The following is a 19994-nucleotide window of genomic DNA, read 5'->3' on the forward strand; positions in this document are numbered from 1 at the left end:
GTGTGTGTGTGTGTGTGTGTGTGTGTGTGTGTTGTCTTGTCTAAGCTACCCCCCTTTTGGGGGGGGGAAAGTTGCCTAGGTATACAGATAGATGATTGTTGCACCACTAAGGACTTCACACTCAAGGCGATTTATTCTAACGAAGCCTCATATATTGTTTCATTTTAGCGACTAAGGATGTTCATAAGCAAGGAACTCTGCTTTATTAAGCCGCATTTCATGTTTCAATGTAGCTCCCTAAGGATTTTTCATGCACGCTTTTAACTCTTGCTAATCCCTACGTGGTACCTAACGAGGAAATTCCCGTATAGCCCATATGTCTATATACTTCCTTTGTACTTGTTAAGTACTTTAGGTAGGTTTCCTCGTGTGTCGGCGTGAGTCACAGTGGCACTAGTTACTTGTATGTTTCAGAGTCGAATTAAGAATTCTGAAATACTTGATGTCTATATCTGAACCATCTGCTCCATTGATACTGTTGTTGTTGTTGTTGTTGTTGTTGTTGTTGGTGGTGGTGGTGGTGGTGGTTGATAGTGGTGGTGATGATTTTGTTGTTGTTACTGTTGTTGTTGTTGTTGTTGGTGGTGGTGGTGGTGTGGTGGTGGTGGTGGTGGTTGATAGTGGTGGTGATGATTTTGTTGTTGTTACTGTTGTTGTTGTTGGTGGTGGTGGTGGTGGTGGTGGTGTGGTGGTGGTGGTGGTGGTTGATAGTGGTGGTGATGATTTTGTTGTTGTTACTGTTGTTGTTGCCGCAGGTTCATCTGAATATCAACTCAAGACTGAATTTTAAAGCTGTCCTTTTCTTGAGATCCAGCATCGCCATTTCGGGAGACAGGGTGTTAAGGGACGTTTATAGGAAGGCAGTGAAACTGGCCAATTATATCAATGCCACATCATGAAGACTTCCTTCTTTAATACATCTCTTGATAATTGGCTTGTCAGATGTCAACAACACATTTCTGTCTTGTTGTACTGTCACCATTTCAATGCATGACGGGTGAAGAAAAAAAAAAATCATTTGTATTTTCTGCTATAAATAAAATTGTAAAAATTACGTTAAGAATTAGGGTCATATCGCTTTCACTTTATATTAAATTCATTGCCTAGTACTAGCAAGAATAGTTAATGTTAACTCCTTTCTGTTACAATCTGTTACAGACGTAATAAAAATCATGTGAATTACTTCGAATAACTCACATGAGCGGCTGCGCGTGATAGAAACGACTGGAGAGAAATTGTGAATGAGGGGATATCCTCCCGCATTTGGTCTGATCAGATGATCGGGTGAAGTGCGAGTAAGGGGATGGGTCCATTATGATGTGGCAGGGGTAAACCAGCTCTGTTGTCTTTTTTTTTTTTTTTTTTTCCGGCCTATCAACCATTGGGGCCGAAGCCCCTGGTTATTAAGGCCATATATATATATAATATATATATGTATATACATTTAAACATATATACATATACAAACATATATATATATACATACATACACACACACAAACACACACTTCCATGCATACATACAGACACACTTTCATACATACAGACACACTTTCATGCAAACGTACATATATATATAATAATTTTAATCTTTTTTTTTTTGTATTTATATTTTTTAAATTTTTTCTTTGTTATATATATTAAATCCCTTATATTATGAAGAAAAACTAATCTAAAGACCCTAAAACTAATCACCTAACAGACAAATCGCTAACCTATACTAAATCCTACAGAGACAAATAGCTAGACCTACACTAATGGTAAAAATACCTCGACTAACAGAACACCATCGCCTGCAGATATGTAATGCCTTTCTACATTACATACCTGCACTCATCACCTGGTGACTGTCAGTCGAGGCACAACCTAATATAGGGGACATCAGTATATGAAAGGGAACCAGACGAGTCAGGAACATTTCCATATACGTCAGCTGTCGTCCCTAATTAGAATAACTTAAGCAAGATAATATAATGTATTTACATAATTTGTACAAAAAGTGAAGAACCTCGCCCAGCTCTATTGTCGGGCCCTGCTGTGGATGTCACTAACTGCACTGCGCAGTTCACCCTCGTGTGGTGTTGTATGGTGAAGATATGTCCCTTCTCCCCTTGGGGCTAAGATGCGAATGAATGCGTTTGAATGGATGAGTAAATTGGGAGTGTGTTGTCCTGTCTCGGCTACCTTCCTTTCCTTGGGGGAAGCAGCCTGGGTATATAAACAGATAGAATTACTTCGTTTTTATTTTTTTTCTGAATCTGACTTTACATGCACCTCATAAGAGTATATGGACTTGTGAACTAGTTTTTCTTCCTGTGGGTTAAATATACAATATTAATACACAGTGTACCCCTGGACACCTTTTCTACATTATTCATGTTTCCTCCAAATGCTTACTACTAGTATGAATACAACAGTAATGTTGCCCTAAGGCTGAAAAGGTCATGTACTAAATTATGTTTTAGGGTTTTTTTATATCAATAAAACAAAAAATCTGCCGGCGGGAGTCATATGGAAAATTAATCAGCCTAATGTTAGTCTCGTAGGTCCCGGTGTAGGAGATGGGTGAGGCTCCGACACCAGCAGTCTCTCCACTACAAAGGCCACACTGCCCAGGGTGATGCCCACCAGGAGAAGCAGCAGAGGTCCCTGTATATGGGTAATAGACAGACTCCTGAAATTAGTTTGGCTGTGTTCTGTTCCATCCTGTCCCTGCTGTTTCATTTCATCCCTCTTTTTCATTCGACTTTCACGTGCAGCAGCTTCCAGTGTTTCCTTTTTCCACTGCTCATACAGACCAGCCTGAAAACAGAAAGTTGCAGTAGTGAGTCATGGAAGAACTTAAACAGACTGCCTCATGTCCCATTGTAGTAAATTTTCTAGTTTTTATGTAAACCATGTAGGAATCTCTTAACCAGTAGTGTTATGACATTTGTATTACCTCTTCTGTATTCTAATGCACTGGATATACTGAATTTATGAGTAGTCACCCGTTATATCCATAGCGGTACATGCATAGTGTGTAATGACAGTACATGTTACGAACTGATTTAACAATTTGTTCTACAACTCTGATAAAGCAAAATCATTAAATATAATGCATCAATCCAGGCTGGTCATCCCTGAATCTCATTCAAAGTAAAGTGGTTGGGTAGGCTATAGTTCAGGCAACAGCTAAGAATACTGTACCGCCCCCTCGTACTCAGTGGTACTATCACCACATTTTATAGGGTTGTTTGGACTATTTCGATATACCATAACGTGGCCTAAAGCAATGTCGCCGCTACTTGTCTCTATGTAGCTTGCTTTTGAACAGTCAGGCCGCATCGTCAGGAATTACTTCATTATTTTATTATTAGGAACATACTCTTCATCTCCAGTTTATCCTTTTTTTACTCTTTGTGGAAAATGTTACAGTGCATGTGAATCGTACAAATAGGATAATTAGCACTGTATTTCGAAAAAAAAAAAAAATCTTAATGCAATGAAATGGGGGCCAATACTTTTTAATGCTGCAAAATCCTACATTAGATACTGTATAATGCATCTGAAAATAATGTTTGCTACTTGTTACAGGGTGAAAATATTAATAGGAACTTTTTAAAATTATGGATGGTAATATATTTTCAAGTTTCATTCCATAAAAATATGTAAAACACTGGTGTTTTATCGCTGAACGGAGTCTTCCGTAGAACAGATTATCTCATTTAAGTCATATAGCTTTGGTTCAGGCATGCACAATATCACATTACCTGTACACAAGTAAATGGTAACAATTCTTAAAGATCTTTTAATTTCAAGCATTATTTGCCTGTTCTGAACTTTTGATAATGATCATTCTTCAGTACGTACGCCGATAAAGACTAATGTGATTTATAGTGCTGTCTGAAATATTCCTGTATGTCTCCACTGTTACCGGGGGGGGATACAGGTATCAATTTCAATTAATAACAAGTTTGCGGTACATTTGAAGTATATGTCACGTTTTCAAGGGCTACCTACCACAGACTTACACAACTGTCTGTTTACAAACCTGCTCCTACGGTCACATGAACAGCCACTGGAACAATCCGTTAACACTTCTTGCAAAATCTGTCATTTATTAGTTTATGCTAATAAAATGCCTATACTGTATAAAACATTACAAATGCCTGTGCATTATAAATGCCTATTTGGTCATCAAAGAAAACTCTTCACCATTTATGCCTCCCGAATATAGTCATCGTATAAGTAGATTTCACCTTTTTTCGCCTATAAGATCCCTGGGATCAATGTTGTAGTCAAGACCAGGCACCTCGAGACCAAGACCAAGACCAGACCCTCCGAGACCAAGACCAAGACCAGACCCTCCGAGACCAAGACCAAGACCAAGGCCAGACCCTCCGAGACCAAGACCAAGACCAAGACCAGATCCTCCGAGACCAAGACCAAGACCAGACCCTCCGAGACCAAGACCAAGACCAAGAATTTATGTGTCTGCTGAATGAATGAAAAGTAGCTGCAGCCTGCAGGTGCTGCACTGTTGGTCAGTTTTCACGGGCGTCTCTGCACCTCAAGTGCACTACAGTCAGTTCCAGGGAGTCTGACGCACTGATTTTGCCAGCTGAGGACAGATGGATTTGGTAACCCTGCACGATGCTCTAGGGCGGTGATTGGTCAATTCCCGTCGTGTTTGAACGTGCACCAAATTGACTTTGTATTCCAATCAAGGCCCTCATTTATTTGTAAAATATCGGATTATACAGATACTAATTAACCCCTCTGCGGCCGAAGGCTGACAAAGGGGGCCATTTTTTGAAGTTTCGAAAATTGATTTTTTTTCTTCCCATATTGAAGAGAATGATCATATGCACGTAACAGTGCAAATCCCAGCTTCCTAGACGCATTCGGTGGCTTGCAATGGAGCGCAGAAGTTGCAGAAATATCAGCAACTGATATCCGCCGCCCAGGGGCGCTGCCGCAGCACAACTAAGCAGGTGTTTTTTTTTTTTTTTGCCTCCCAAAACAATGAGAATGGTGCTGAAATGTTGCGCATATATGAGATTTGATGATATCAAGTGATTTCATTACATATGTTAGGAATGGTTGGAATAAAATAGTTATGAATACTTTTTCACCTTTTTGATATAAAATATGTTTATGATAGTTTCGAGTTATTTTTTACGTTATCGTTGTGCCCATGCTTGGAAAAGGGAGCGAAAGGGTTGAATTTTCCGTCCTAAATGAGAAAATTGCACGTCCTCCGAGGCTAGGCTCTGCCACGGGAGAACAAGTGGAGGGTCAGATCCGATTACCAATACGGAAGTTGAGTCGCAACTTCGAGCTCCCACACCACAAGCATGGCTAAAAATAGAATCGTAAAGCAGTTTCAGAACTAAGAATAAGTTTAATTATTACGAATACAGATACAAAGCAGAAATAAATACGTTTACAGACGGAGGAAAACGTATTTATTCCGTAATAACATGTTCATGATTCTCTATAATTTTACGTTCATCTTTATAATTTTACCCTGTTATTATCGCAATATATATTGCTGTCTCGTAAACAGGGTGGGTGTGTGTGTTTTGCAAGGGAGGAAAAAGATTGTATTTTCTGCCTGGGTCGAGATAATGGGTGTAACTATGTGTTTTTAGGCATGGCCACGAGCGAAAAAAATCATGCAACCACTCGTCACGACAGCAGGTGGTGAACTGACAATTGATGTGAGGGGGTGAAGTCAAGGTCAGTCTCAGATTTTCGCTCACTGCTCGAAAGTTGTCACAGTTTTCTACAAGTTGTACTGCATCTAATGATTCAAACCATTACAGCAGACCTGAGCAAATAGGTAGAGATACCAAGACAAAAATATATTTCTCACTTATTATCATGTCTTTTATTTCTTTGTGTCTGTATTACTTCATAATCTATACATGTGGTTGTGTGTGTCTGGCAAGAGAGGACAAAGATGATATGTTCTGCCTGGGTCGAGGTAATGGGTGTAGTTGTGCTAGTTTAAGCATGGCCAGGAGTGAAAAAATGAAAATCCATTCATCACAGCACAAGGCTCTGAACTGCTTGATGAAGTGTATGGGAGTGTAGTGTAGGTCAGTGTGAAGACGTTCAGAACGTTCGTTCACTTCCCAAAAATTTTTGCAGTTTTTTATAAATGGAAAATCGATAAAGGTAGAAAGCAGGACGATGATTTCTACCAAGAACTGGTTGAAATGGAGACTCACAGTAAACTAATGGAACGAGAACACAGGCTAGAGATGTCTATTCAAAATGAGATTGGTGAAATTAAGAAACAGATGCACTTGCAAAAGGAAGAAATAGAAAAATTAGGAAAGGAAGTCAACAAGAAAGTCACAACCATAGATGAATTGACAGTAGAATTGGGTTCACTTAGGAAAAAAAAAATAGTGAAATGGCAAGTACAGTAGTCAACCACGAGAGTATTATGGAAAAGTTCAAAAATGATACAGAGACAATTAGGCAAGTAAGCAGTCTGATAGACCAGAGGAGAAGATAACACAGGTGAAAGAAGCTGTGCAAAACTACAAAAATGATGTGGAAACCATTTATGCTGAAATGGTGAAAGTAAAGAAAGACTTAGAAACAAGGGTGGAAGAAAAAAGCATTAAAAAGGAAGTGAAAAGAATAATCCAAAACAATCCAAAGTTAGTCAGAGATTCAGTAGATATAAACAAATCTATAGTAATCACTGGTATAGAAGAGGAAGAAGTAAAAAACAAGATCTCAAGAGACAAAAAGGAGATGGCAAATGTAATGAGCATATTGAAAGAAGTATCAGAGGAAATCTGTAGTAAAGACATAGAGGAACACAAAAGGTTAGGGAAATACGAGAGAAGCAAGTCAAGACCTCTAAAGGTAACCTTCCATAGTGTAAACACCGTGGAGGAGATACTAAAAAATGCAAAGAATCTTATGGAAAAAGAGGAGTTCAAAAATGTATGGACAAAAAGATGCCTAATACAAGAGGAACTGGAATTACTGAAAGAGAAGAGGGGGGAAGCAAAAACAAAAAAATGAGGGAAGATCAGAGGAGGAGAAGAATACATTTACTTTTACAAATTAATAGGATTGCAGGTACGAAAGTGGTACATAAACAGGAGGGAATAAAAAGGAGGAAGGTAGTAGAACCAAGTCATTACAAGTATATACACAAGATGATTAAGTTGATGTACTCAAATGTGGATGGAATCGTATCTAAATTATTAGAGATGAATGATTATGTCAGAGAACGTGAACCACATATAATATGCCTAACTGAAACAAAATTAACACCAAGGCTATCAAATGACATCCTAAACTTAGAGGAATATAATATATGGGGAAGAGATAGGAACTTAAAAAAAGGAGGAGGAATTATAATATTAACTAAGAAAAATCTAAAAGTCAAAGAAATAGAACTAGATATACCCTCACAAGTAGAACTGATTGCAGTAAATATCAATACATCTGAAGGGAAAGTAATTGTAGCCAATTTGTACATGCCACCCAAGTCAAACACACGGGAAAGAGACGAATATGAGGACCTGCCAGAGAATACAATTCAGGGTTTAAGAGCATTACTACATAAAATGGAAGAGAAATCAGAAAGAATTATACTAAGTGGAGATTTTAATACAAATATAAATTGGAACACTCTAGACAGAATAAGCCAAGAAAGCTGTTGGGACCAAAAGCTCCTGGATCTCATGCAGGAGTTTTTCCTAACGCAATATGTAAGGGAAAGCACCAGAAAAAGAGGACTCGATGTACCCTCAATGCTAGATCTCATATTTACTAGGCAAGAAAACGATATTGACAATTTAATATACCACCCTCCATTCGGCAAAAGCGACCATGCAGTACTAAATTGCAACTTCAGGATAGCATATGACATACTTAACAGTCATGAAAGTCACAAAAAGAGCCTAAACTATAAAAAGGGAAACTATCATGATCTAAAGAAGTACTTCTTAGAAGCTGCTTGGGGAAAGGAGCTTAGAGGACAAGATTTAAATGCTATATATAAAAAATTCTGTGAACTTTATGAAATAGGAGTCCAGAAGTACATCTCAAAGCACAAAGAAGCAGAAAAGAAAATAAAGAAATGGTCCAACAAAAGAATGTAAAGCATCAATAGAAAAAAGAGATTTGTTGTGGAATAGATACAGAAGACACAATAGTGAAAGGGCATATAATAATTACAAACAGGCAAGAAACGATTATACAAGAATAAGGAGGGAAACTCAAAAACAGTTTGAGGAGGATATCATAAATAAAAGTAGTGATCAACCGAAGCTATTTTACAGCTATGTCAGAAGCAAAACCAAAGTAAAAGATAAAATACAATCCATTCCGGACGAGGGAATCACCTATACACAAGAGAAGGATATTTTTGAAGCACTGAACAAGAAATTCCAATCAGTTTTTACAGAGGAAAAACATTTTGAGAGGTATTATGTGGAACATGCATGCCCGCACATACTACCAGATGTACAAACATCAGAAAAAGTAATACAGTAGGAGCTAAGAAGATTAGACAAAGGCAAAGCAAATGGCCCTTATTGATATTTCATGTTAGGTACTACATGAATGTGCAAAGGAGTTAAGTAAACCATTTTTTTTTAATTTTCAAGAAATCCTTGAGTCAAGGTAAACTACCTGATATTTGGAAGAAAGCAAACATTGTTCCCTTATTCAAGAAAGGAAATAGACAAAATCCACTCAACTACCGACCAGTATTACTAACCAGTGTTGTAAGAAAGGTATTAGAAAAGCTTATAAGAAGAGCTTGGGTAAATCATCTAGAAGAACACAATATGATAACAGAAAGACAGTTTGGTTTCAGAAAAGGAAAATCATGTGTTCCTAATCTGTTGAGCTACTATGACAGAGTAACAGACACATTACAGAAAAGAGAATGATGGGTGGACAGTATCTGTTTAGATTTCATGAAAGCATTTGACACAGTACCACACCAAAGACTTTTATGGAAACTGTATCATCAAGGAGGAATTCGAGGCAAACTGTATTGTTGAATGCAAGATTTTCTCATGAGAAGAGAAATGAGAACAGTACTAAGGGGAAATTTCTCATCATGGAAAGAAGTGACTAGTGGAGTACCACAGGGTTCAGTGATGGCACCAATCATGTTTTTAGTGTATATAAATGATATAGACAGTAACACTGGAAATGAAAGCTATCTAAATATGTTTGCAGATAATGCAAAAATAAAGAAGAAATACTAACACAGACTCTCGTAAAGAGCTACAAGAAGAATTAAAAAAAAACTTCATGAATGGAGTAATACATGACAAATGGAATTCAGTGTGGACAAGTGTCATGTAATCAAGTTTGGTAAAAGTGGAGAAAGGCCTGATTGGGATTATACGTTAGGAAATAAAACCCTACACACATCAGAAAGAGAGAAGGACCTAGGTGTGATTATCAATAACAGACTATCTCCGACCGACCACATCAGTGAGAAGGCAAGGAACATGTATACAGTGCTTGCAAATATGAGAATAGCATTCACATACGTAAATGAAGACATGCTAAGAAAGAGAATAACATCATTCATCAGACCAACCCTGGGGTATGCATCTGTAGTCTGGAGTCCTCATCTCAAAAAACACATAGACAAGATTGAAAAAGTTCAAATGGCCGCTGCAAGATGGGTACCAAACTTAAGGAATCTAAGCTACGAAGAAACACTAAATCAAATGAATCTACCAACACTACAGGAAAGAAGGAATAGAGGTGACATGATTATACTATAGAAATGCATATCAGGGAAGGAGAAAATAGATATAAATGATTACTTAACCTATGGGGATGCCTCAGCAAGAGGAGATTGCAAAAAACTGCATAAGAAGAGAGGTGATAAAGACGTAAGGAAATTTAGTTTCCCAAATAGAGCAATTGGTCAGTGGAATGCACTACCGAATGAAATAGTGTTTGCTAAAATAATTCACAGTTTTAAGGATATGTACGATAAATATGGTTTAAGACACGGGACAGTACGAGCTTGACTCATTCCTGTAAAGATACAATTAGGTAAGAACAATAAGATAAGAACACACACACACACACACACACACACACACACACACACACACACACACACACACACACACACACACACACACACACACACACACACACACACACACACACACTTCACTGGGGCCAATAAATGTTATTCTCGATATATATAGTGTACATACACATTTTCATTACCTTCATTGGTACCAGTAGCTTTAAAAATCTGCATTTGTTTTTATTCTTAGTCAGGTTCAGTAAAATTATTTCTTACAGTAATAAGTTTGGTGCTGGATTTTCCTGAACATTTTCATAAGTATCATAAGAGACAGACATACATACAAAGACAGACACCCTATCCCTGGCCTCTATGCATCCTCTCCTCAAGCATGATTTATCTATGTCCCCTCGACGGAGAGGAGCATGGAAAGTAATGGATTATATCACTGTAGAATGAACTGAATTTTTGTTAATGGTGGAAGAAAGGACAGTAAGAGGAAAGCAAACCCCGTGGGAAAATAATAGTTGAACTATGCTGCTGTAATAAAACCAGGTGCAGTTTGAACGAAACCACACATAATGAAATGAGTTAAAACAAATAAATCATTTGTTGAATGTTGTCTGTATACGTCCAGTTGCGACTTTACTGAGTTTTGATATCAGTGCCGTTCATGTTTATCTCTAATAATTTAAAAGGCACATATTTATCATCAAAGATATCATTGCTTTAATTAGTATCGCATAATACGGGATTTTACAAATAAATGAGGGCTTTGGTTGGAATACAAAGTCAATTTGGAGCACGTTCAAACACGACGGGAATTGACCTATCACCGCCCCAGAGCATCGCGCAGAGTGACCAATTCCACCTGTCCTCAGTTGGGAAAATTGGTGTGTCAGACTCCCTGAAACCGACTATAGTTCCCCAATTACCCAGTTGCAGATTATGTATCGATGCATACTCAACACCTTTTAAACGATTTTAAGTTGATCATCGCATATGAGTTGAATGAAAGAGAAAAGAGGGCAATAGGGATAATTCCCGGGGCCAAAACTCAAGAGTATGGAGGGACCAGGGCCCACACTAGGATTGTAACAATTTTGCTTCTTTCTCTGGCCCGTGTCAAACGTTTTACAAGCACCCCAGGGTGCAGTCATAGCTCTCTACGGCCCTGCACACCAATGTGACGGCCTTTGAAAGTTTTTTTACGTTTTTAAACCTTTGAAAGTACTGCTTTGAAGTTATAATGTATGGTGTTACGTTGTCAGTGCCATCGTATGCATGGATAGCTGTATCTTCCTCATGTGAAAGCTGGTTTTCGGAAGACTAATTTTCGCACTTCTCTCCAAGCTTTACCCGTGCCCAAGCTTCCATACACAACGTATTCATCTTTCGTTTCACGTAAACAGTCGAAGGGGACTACTTTTTTTTTTTTTTTTGAGGATGATTACACAAAAGACCGAAGAGGTTTCAGAATACGGAGGTGGGAAGCAAAAAATATTCATAAATATAGAATATATACTTTACTTCCATAAGTGCTCCAAATACTTCTTACGGTCTACCCACTATTTGTTTAAGAAAACAGTGTTCATTAACTTTCCTTCTAGAAAGGGGACTGTCATTCGAGTCTGCTCACTGCTCCTCTTCCTACTACAGATGATTTATTGGCCCCTAGGTGGTCCCCCCACTTTAGTGGAGTTAGAAACGCCACTGGGACACATGGCCATGGTCCCCCACTCATAGGTGATTAAGTTGTATGATATACGAGGGTGGCTGTGAAACACTAGATAATATTCTGATTTCTTCTAAAATTGTCACAGAAGTCACTGCGGGCCTCCGTGATAGCCATTTGGAAGCTCTGAATGGTCATAACTCGAAAGGTTGGAAGCCACTGATGTCTGACTTGGCCCTCATCACTCCAAAATCCTGACTACGCTCCTGTAAAGGGGGAAATATATTTACACAATTTAATATATGTGAACAACTGAACATCGAGGTAAAATATTTCTGCTTTCATTGCTTTAATGGCATGAAGAAACAAACATAGGAAAATAGAAAATTTTGTGGTTATGCTTTCGAAGCAAACTAGCTAAACCTGCCGTGTATGTGTATGAAGCGTGCGATGATTTCATACACCATACACGTATATGAAGTACACGGAGGTGAACAGAACTGCAAACATGCGCATGTGCAAGTGGAGATTATCACTTCAAGAATGGCCACGTCATGCATGCTCTCTCGACTCGCACGCACGCACTCTACAGGCGTTCACAGAGCTCAGCTCATGCATCATCACCGTAGCGCTAGCCAGGCAGTATCTATAGACAGTACAACGCTGTATGGCGTGCCGTGAATCGAATCAGCCATGATTTTTCTCCGTGTATGATCATAAATTCCGACCTTTCCCACGCCGCAAACTAATGCTGGTCTCGACTGGTCTCGAGCCAAAACTCAGGGACCAGAAGCTTCGAGACCAAGATCAAGACCAAGCCCACGTCAAGCAAAACAAAGATCAAGACCAAGACCACATCAAACTGGTCTCAAGACCAAGGCCGGACTCGAGACCTACAACACTACCTGGGAGAACACACCATGGGAAAATGTTTCTTAAGGAGACACAGAAGGAGAGAGAGGGGGGAGAGTTGATTCATTAATTGATTGAATATAATTCCACAACACCCAGCGTCATATGCTGCCGGGCAACAGTGTAAAAGGCGCCGCAAATAAAATGTGCATATTCAAAATAAAATTAATACCCGTTAGTAGGAATAAAACACAGAAAGTAACAAAAATATAAAGCATTAATTACTTATAAATGTGGAAGGAGGCCCGCCTCCTGAATAAAATTAATAACATTAGTAAAATCACTAGATGCTTCATCAAGCATCGAGGACAGACAGTAGGCACCAACTGCCCCATTATGTCTATGGATGAATCTCTGACGGAGGTCCGCCAGACATGAACACTCGACCAGCAAGTGTCGGACAGTAAGGGGAACAAGGCAATCATAACAGTACGGTTGGGTCCCACCATTCATCAGGATCCCATGTGAAAGCCGAGAGTGCCCAGTACAAAGCCTGGCAAGAGGCACCTCCAATCGCCAAGCCATGGAGGGGAGAACCATTGGCACAACCACTCCCTGAAAGATTTCTTTTAGCTTGTTATATGCAACACCATCTTAGCATATCTGCCAACATGTACGAATCGTGTACCGCAAGTAAGGTGTTATATCAGAAGCAGGAAGCGGGTAGTCAGTTAGGGACTGTTGAGAAGATGCAGCTTTAGCTAATGTATCTGTCCTCTCACTGCCCACCACACCAACATGTGCGGGAGCCCAACAGAAGTCCACATGACGATCACGACAGTCAAGAAAAAAATGTCATTCTAACATTCATAAAACAAATGGATGGGATGCATTAAAAGACTTCAGTTCAGAGAAAGCACTACAGAAGTCACTAAAAATCACAGAACAGATTGGGGGAGAGTAAAAATGATTTTGACAGGATATAAAATCGCAGTCACTTCCACTGTGTACACTGAAGTAATATCAGGAAGGTTACCACCCCTACTAAAGGAAGGGGAGGCAACACCAAAGCCTACTCCAGTATCAGTATTAGACCCGTCAGTATACACGGGGACAAAACTATCTTGAGTGAAGGCATGTTTTAAAAAGGGAGAGAGGAAAACCCGAGAGGAAAGTGAGCCCTTTTTACCAACAACTGACCTACAAAATAACATACAAGGGAGTAGCCAGATACCCACTCTTGGCATCCGATGTGGACCAACTGTCAGTCTTGGAACAGAGAGGGCAATCGTTACAGACTGGACCCTGTAACCAAATGGCTTCGGGAATCTATGATGGGTGTCAAACAGTGTTTGGAAATTCACAGTACTGTTGTTTGCAGATGATACTGTGTTCTTAAGTGAAGACGAAGAGGAGTTGCAAGGCTTGGTGGATGACTTTGGGAGAGTGTAAGAAACGGAATCTAAATGTGAATGTAGGGAAGAGTAAAGTTATGGTCTTCAAGAGAAGTCTATCTCTATCTACCTATATACCTAGGCTGCTTCCCTCAAGGAAAGGGAGGTAGCCGATACAGGACGACACACTCCCCATTTACTCATCCATTCAAACACATTCATTCGCATCTTAGCCCCAAAGGGAAGAAGGGATAGATCCTCATTGCACCACAACACACAAGGGTCAACTGCGCTGTGCAATCAGTGACATCCGCAGCAGGGCCCGACAGCAGAGCTGGTTTACCCCTGCCACATCATAATAGACCCATCCCCTTACCCTCACCTGACCTGACTAGCTGATCAGACCAAATGCGGGAGAAATCCCCTCAGGGCTGCGTCATCATTTATTCATTCACAATTTCTATCAATTTATTTCTGTCACACACAGCCACTCTTCCTTGCTCAACAGACATCTCTCTCGCATCCAGTGCTCTCTTCACACTGTCTGCCCATCCTATTCGTGGTCTCCCTCTCAGCCTTACGCCTCTCACATCAGATCTGGTTATCTTTTTCACCAATTGCTCATTATCCATTCTCTCCATGTGCCCAAATCATCGCAACATCCTCTGCTGAACTCTACCAGCCATCTCCCAAACAACTGCAGCTCTCCTTCGCACTTCGTCATTTCGCACTCGATCATTATCCGTCACTCCACACATACTCCTCAGACACCTCATCTCCATTACATTCAAACTTTTCTTCTCTGCTACACCCATATGCCATGTTTCAGCCCCATATAATGCAGTCGGTACTACAACACCCTCATACAGCCTTCTCTTTACATTCATTCTAAGTGAATGACATCTAAACACTTTTTTCATTCTTCCCGGTACCTTACCTACTTCATTCATTCTAAACTTCAATTCTGCATCTATTCTTCCATCCACAGCAACATGTGACCCTAAAACACTCAACCTCCCCAAGCAACTCACCATTCAAAACTATATTCATCCTCCTATCATCTACCAACCTCGTACAATTCATCACTTTACTCTTATTCTCATTTACTTTCAATTTCCTCCTTTCACACACCCTTCCAAACTCCTCTACCAACTGTCTCAATCTCTCCTCTGAATCAGCCACCAGTGCAGTATCATCTGCAAACAGCAGCTGCTTCAGATTCCACTCTCCACCTTCAACATTCACCAGACTCAGACCTCCACCTAAAACTCTTGCATTCACCTCCTTTACAACACCATCCATAAAAATATTAAACAACCAAGGCGACATCACACATCCCTGTCACAGCCCTACTCTCACGGGAAACCAATCACTCACAGCATTTCCCACTGTTACACACGCTCTACTATTTACATAAAAACTTTTCACCCCTTTTAGCAACCTACCATCAAGTCCATACAATCTTAAAACAGTCCACAAAGCCTCCCTATCAATTTTATCATACGCTTTCTCTAAATCCATGAATGCCCAAAACACATCCTTGCCTTTCGTTATTATACTTTTGACACACTTGTCTCACAGTGAACACCTGATCCACACATCCCCTCCCTCTCCTAAAGCCACACTGCTCATCACCAATCACTCCCTCTGTACCCTCTCTAACTCTCATAATTAACACCCTACCATACACCTTACCTACAACACTCAACAGACTTATACCCCTAATGATAGTACATTCATACTTATCACCCTTGCCTTTATACAACGGGACTACACAAGCACTTGCCCAGTCAGTTGGCACCATACCTTTCACAAAGCATACATTCAACAATCTTACAAACCAGTCAACAATAGTCACTCCATCACCCTTCAGGCGTTCCACAGCACACCCATGCATACTTGCAGCTTTCCCTGTTTTCATCTACTTTACCGTCTTCTTCATTTCCTTCTTCGTGATCAGGGAATCATTCAACTCTCCCAACACATTTATTCATTGCACCCTTCCATCTGCCACAATCTCAGACACTCTTTCCTCCTCTACATTTAACACTCTATCAAAATACTCTGCCGATCTCTTCCTTACTGCATCCATCTCAATTAACGTCCTTCCATCCTCTGCTTTTACTCGCTCTTCCTTCCCAGACTCTCCCTTTTGCACCGTTTTCACCTCCTTCCAAAACATTTTCTTATTCTGTTGAAAATTCTCAGTCAGCCGCCTACCCCACCTTTCATCTGCTGCCACTTTAGCATCACACACAGCCCTTCTCGCCCTATTCCTCTTTTCCTTGTACCTTTTACATGACACCTCATCCTTCCCCTGCAGCCACACTTCATATGCACGTCTCTTCTCAGCCACAGCCATACTTACTTCCTCACACCACCATTCACTTCCTTTGCTTACACCACCACCCACACGTCTCACACCACACACCTCTTCTGCATGCCCCACCACAGCACTCTTAAACAATTGCCATTCCTCCTCCACACTGCCATTTTCCTGACCTTTCACTGCGTTCCACTCATCCTTCAATTTCTTCTGATACTCCATCATTTTCTCTCTTTTATCCAACTCACTCACTTTCAAAACCTCCCTGCCACACCTAACCCTCCTAGCTCTCACCCATCTCTTACCTACTCTTAACTTTCCCTCCACCAGGTAGTGGTCAGACATACCTCCACCCTCCCCTCTCAGAACTCTCACATCCAACAATCTTCCTATTACATTCCTAGACAGAACCACATAGTCCATCAATATTTTATCCACAACCATTCCACCCTCCTGTCTCACCCATGTATACTTATAAATATCTCTCTTCTCGAATAGCGAATTTCCAATCACCATCTCTTGCTCAACACACATCCTTATCATTCGTTCCCCGATTCATATTTTCCAGGGACACTATGCATACCAAGTACACCTTCAACTGCTACATTTCCCACTCTAGCATTCAGATCTCCCATCATTACCACATTCACATTCGCTTCAAAACTCTGCAGACACTCATCAACATCATTCCAGAAAGACTCCCTCTCTTCTTTACCCCTTTCACTACCAGTCCCAAATGCACTCACAAACACCCACAACTCACGTTCAAATTTTGCTTTCACCCACATCAGTGTCGACGACACCTCCTTCCATTCAATCACACACTGCTGTACTTCCGGACCCTCTAACAAGGCCACACCTTCTCTTGCCCTTCCTCTATCAGCACCTAACAATCTTCCATTTACACTTCCAAACCTAGACTCACCCTTCCCTTTCATTTTCGTTTCACTCAAAGCTAACACATCCAACTTTCTTCTCACAAACATTCTCCCTATCTCCTCCCTTTTAGCCTCAGTCGTACTACATCCACGCACATTCATAGACCCAATCTTCAGGGAAAGGAGGATAACTCAATCCCCCATCCCTTTCTCTGGCCTGTCTCTTTTTAGGAACTAAAAAACAGAGGAGGGGGTCCCTAGTCCCCTCACCCTGCCCCCTATAGTCGCCTTTTTCGACATGCAGGGAATACGGTGGCAGTATTCTTCCTAACACAACCTGGTCACAGAGTAGCTGTACCACCCCATAGTGCGGCCAGATTGTGTCCACCCCGCCACAAGGGGGGGGGGGACACAATCAGTAAATGTACAGTGAGGCTGGATGAGTAGGAAATGGAAAATGTGACTGAGTTTAAGTACTTTAGTGTGATGAGTGAGGATGGAAGTTTCGAGGCTGAAGTGCTTGAAAGGGTGCAACAGGGAAGAAAGGTTGCTGGTTCCTTGAAAGCAGTGATAAGAAACAGGGAAGTGAGCATGGAAGTGAAAAGGCTACTACATGACAGTATTTTGATACCAACTCTAAAGTCTGGAAGTGAAGCTTGGACCTTGTTGGAGGGACAGAAATCAAGAGTGAGAGCAGTGGAAATGAGTTATTTGAGAGGAGCATGTGGAGTCACATGGAGAGACAGACTGACAAATGAGGAAGTGAAGGAGCATTGTGGTGTGGATGTGGATGTGATATGAAGCGTTAGGAGAAACAAACTGAGGTGGTTTGGACATGTGGAGAGGATGGAAAGTGAGAGACTGATGAGGAGAGTGTATGTGAGTGAGGTGGAGGAGGGGAGAGGGAGGGAGAGGCCAAGGATGAGATGGAAGGATGGATTGGAGAGGTATATGAGACAGGGGTGTGTGAGCTAGGAGCAGGGCAATGAAATGGCGGGGGACAGGGCGACATGCAGGCGATTTGTTTGTGGCCACCCCTTACGGGATTAAGGTGTCTGGCAATAGATAGATAGTGAATCCTGGGAGACCATGACACAAGAAACTGAGTCCGGAATGCGATGAAGATGATACCAACAGCTCATCATCAATTACTAGTGCCGCAAATCCAAGGGAAGCACACCAGTATCCACCAACAAACTTGAAATCCAGGATGATGTGAATGCCCCAGTTGCCAGATGTACACCAGCATGATGCACAGAATTTAACAACTTGACATGGGCATGTATTGCAAAAGAGTAGATCTCACACCCATATTCAAGTTTAGGAAGATTAAGACATCTATGCAAGAGGAGGAGGGTCTGACAGTGAGCGCCCCAAGAGGTATGAGCCAAAACCCTCAAATGACTCAAAGCTTTAAGGCAAGCCGCCCTAACTGAATGAATATGACGAACCATGGTTAGTGGTCTATCACAAAGAACACCCAGAAATCACGTCTCTTCCACACAAGATATTCTCTGACCATAGAGATATATGTCAGGGTCTGGGTGAACCCCCCCGAATATGACAAAATGTTTAGCCACTGTCTTTGTTAAAGAAAAACGGAAGCTGCGAGACTCTGCTCAGTCAGAAATTCTGTTAAGAGCCACCTGCGACTTCCTCACTATCAGAGACATTGTAGATGCAGTGAAGGATATTGAGATGTCATTGACATATAGTGAGCCTCGCACACCATCAGGAAGGACAGTGATTACATTGCTCATGGCCACAGCAAAGAGAGTAACACTAAGGATGCTCCCCTGTGGTACTCCATCTTCTAGTACACGGGCATTCGAAAGCACTCTTCCCACTCGGACCCATAAAAATGGTTAGACAAAAACTGCTAAAAATAGCCAAGTGCCCATGAAGATAAACTCATGAAGAGAAAGTAAAATGCCATGACGGCAGGCAGTGCCATATGCCTTCTCGTGATCAAAGAAGACCGTGACCTGGTGTTGGTTAGTGGAGAAAGCCTCACTGACAGAAGATTCCAAGGTCAATACTGCATTAGAGGTAGATTGCATTTTTTGAAAACCATACTGGGCAGAGGATAAGTGGTCATCTTTCTCCAAAAACCACACTAGTCTAACACTGACTGTCTTTTCCAGAACTTTACATATACAAGAAGTCAGAGAAATAGGCCAGTAGTTCATCACCTATAGGTGGTCCTTACCTGGTTTGGGGATGGGGAAGACTACAGCAACACCCCAACAAGCTGGAAACTCACCAGGACACCAGATATTATTAAATAATGAAGCAAAAACGAAAGGGACTCATCTGACAGGTGAATAAAAAAGCATAAGGAATATCATCACAACCAGAAGTATCATGGCACTGTGACAGAGACGCCTGGAGTTCAGAAATAGAAAAGGGAACATTATAAGACTCTCCCCCAGAAGAGGCAAAACTGAGACCACAAGACTCTAGGCGCTGGCAGCGACAAGCCGAAGGCACATCTGCATCTATCTGTGACACACTGCCAAAAGGATCACCACAGTTCCACCTGCTGCAGATAAAACAGGAGGGGAGGGAACAATAATTTTCCTGAAATTTTCCCTACCCGGTTCCACACCTGAGTAAGGGAAGTCCTTGAACCGATGGAGGAAAGATAACCCTTCCAAGATGAACACCTGGCCTCCTTTAACACCGGCCTCATATGAGCGAGTGCCCTCTGATACGCCACCAATTACTGAGGATTCCCATGGTGATGACGAAGTCGAGAGAAGGATACTCGTTTGGCTCTCACAGCAGAACTGCAATCAGAATTCCACCAAGGAACAGGACGTTTAGGAAATTGACCCCT

The 19994-nt window shown here is 41.0% G+C and overlaps 1 protein-coding gene across 1 annotated transcript in view; it reads right to left on the minus strand.

Moving 5' to 3' along the window:
• Positions 1-2523: 2523 nt before the first annotated feature.
• The window catches only part of LOC145395827 (ionotropic receptor 93a-like), a 151222-nt gene continuing 133751 nt past the window's right edge, over positions 2524-19994 (minus strand). The window contains exon 9 of the mRNA XM_080269358.1: positions 2524-2802. Within this exon, the coding sequence (XP_080125484.1) occupies positions 2524-2802 (279 nt within the window). The remainder of the gene's footprint in view (positions 2803-19994) is intronic.

This window comes from Coenobita brevimanus, chromosome 33 (genome assembly GCF_032717465.1).
Source record: "Coenobita brevimanus isolate Jiangsu-jjx chromosome 33, ASM3271746v2, whole genome shotgun sequence".
NCBI classification, from domain to species: Eukaryota; Metazoa; Arthropoda; class Malacostraca; order Decapoda; family Coenobitidae; genus Coenobita; species Coenobita brevimanus.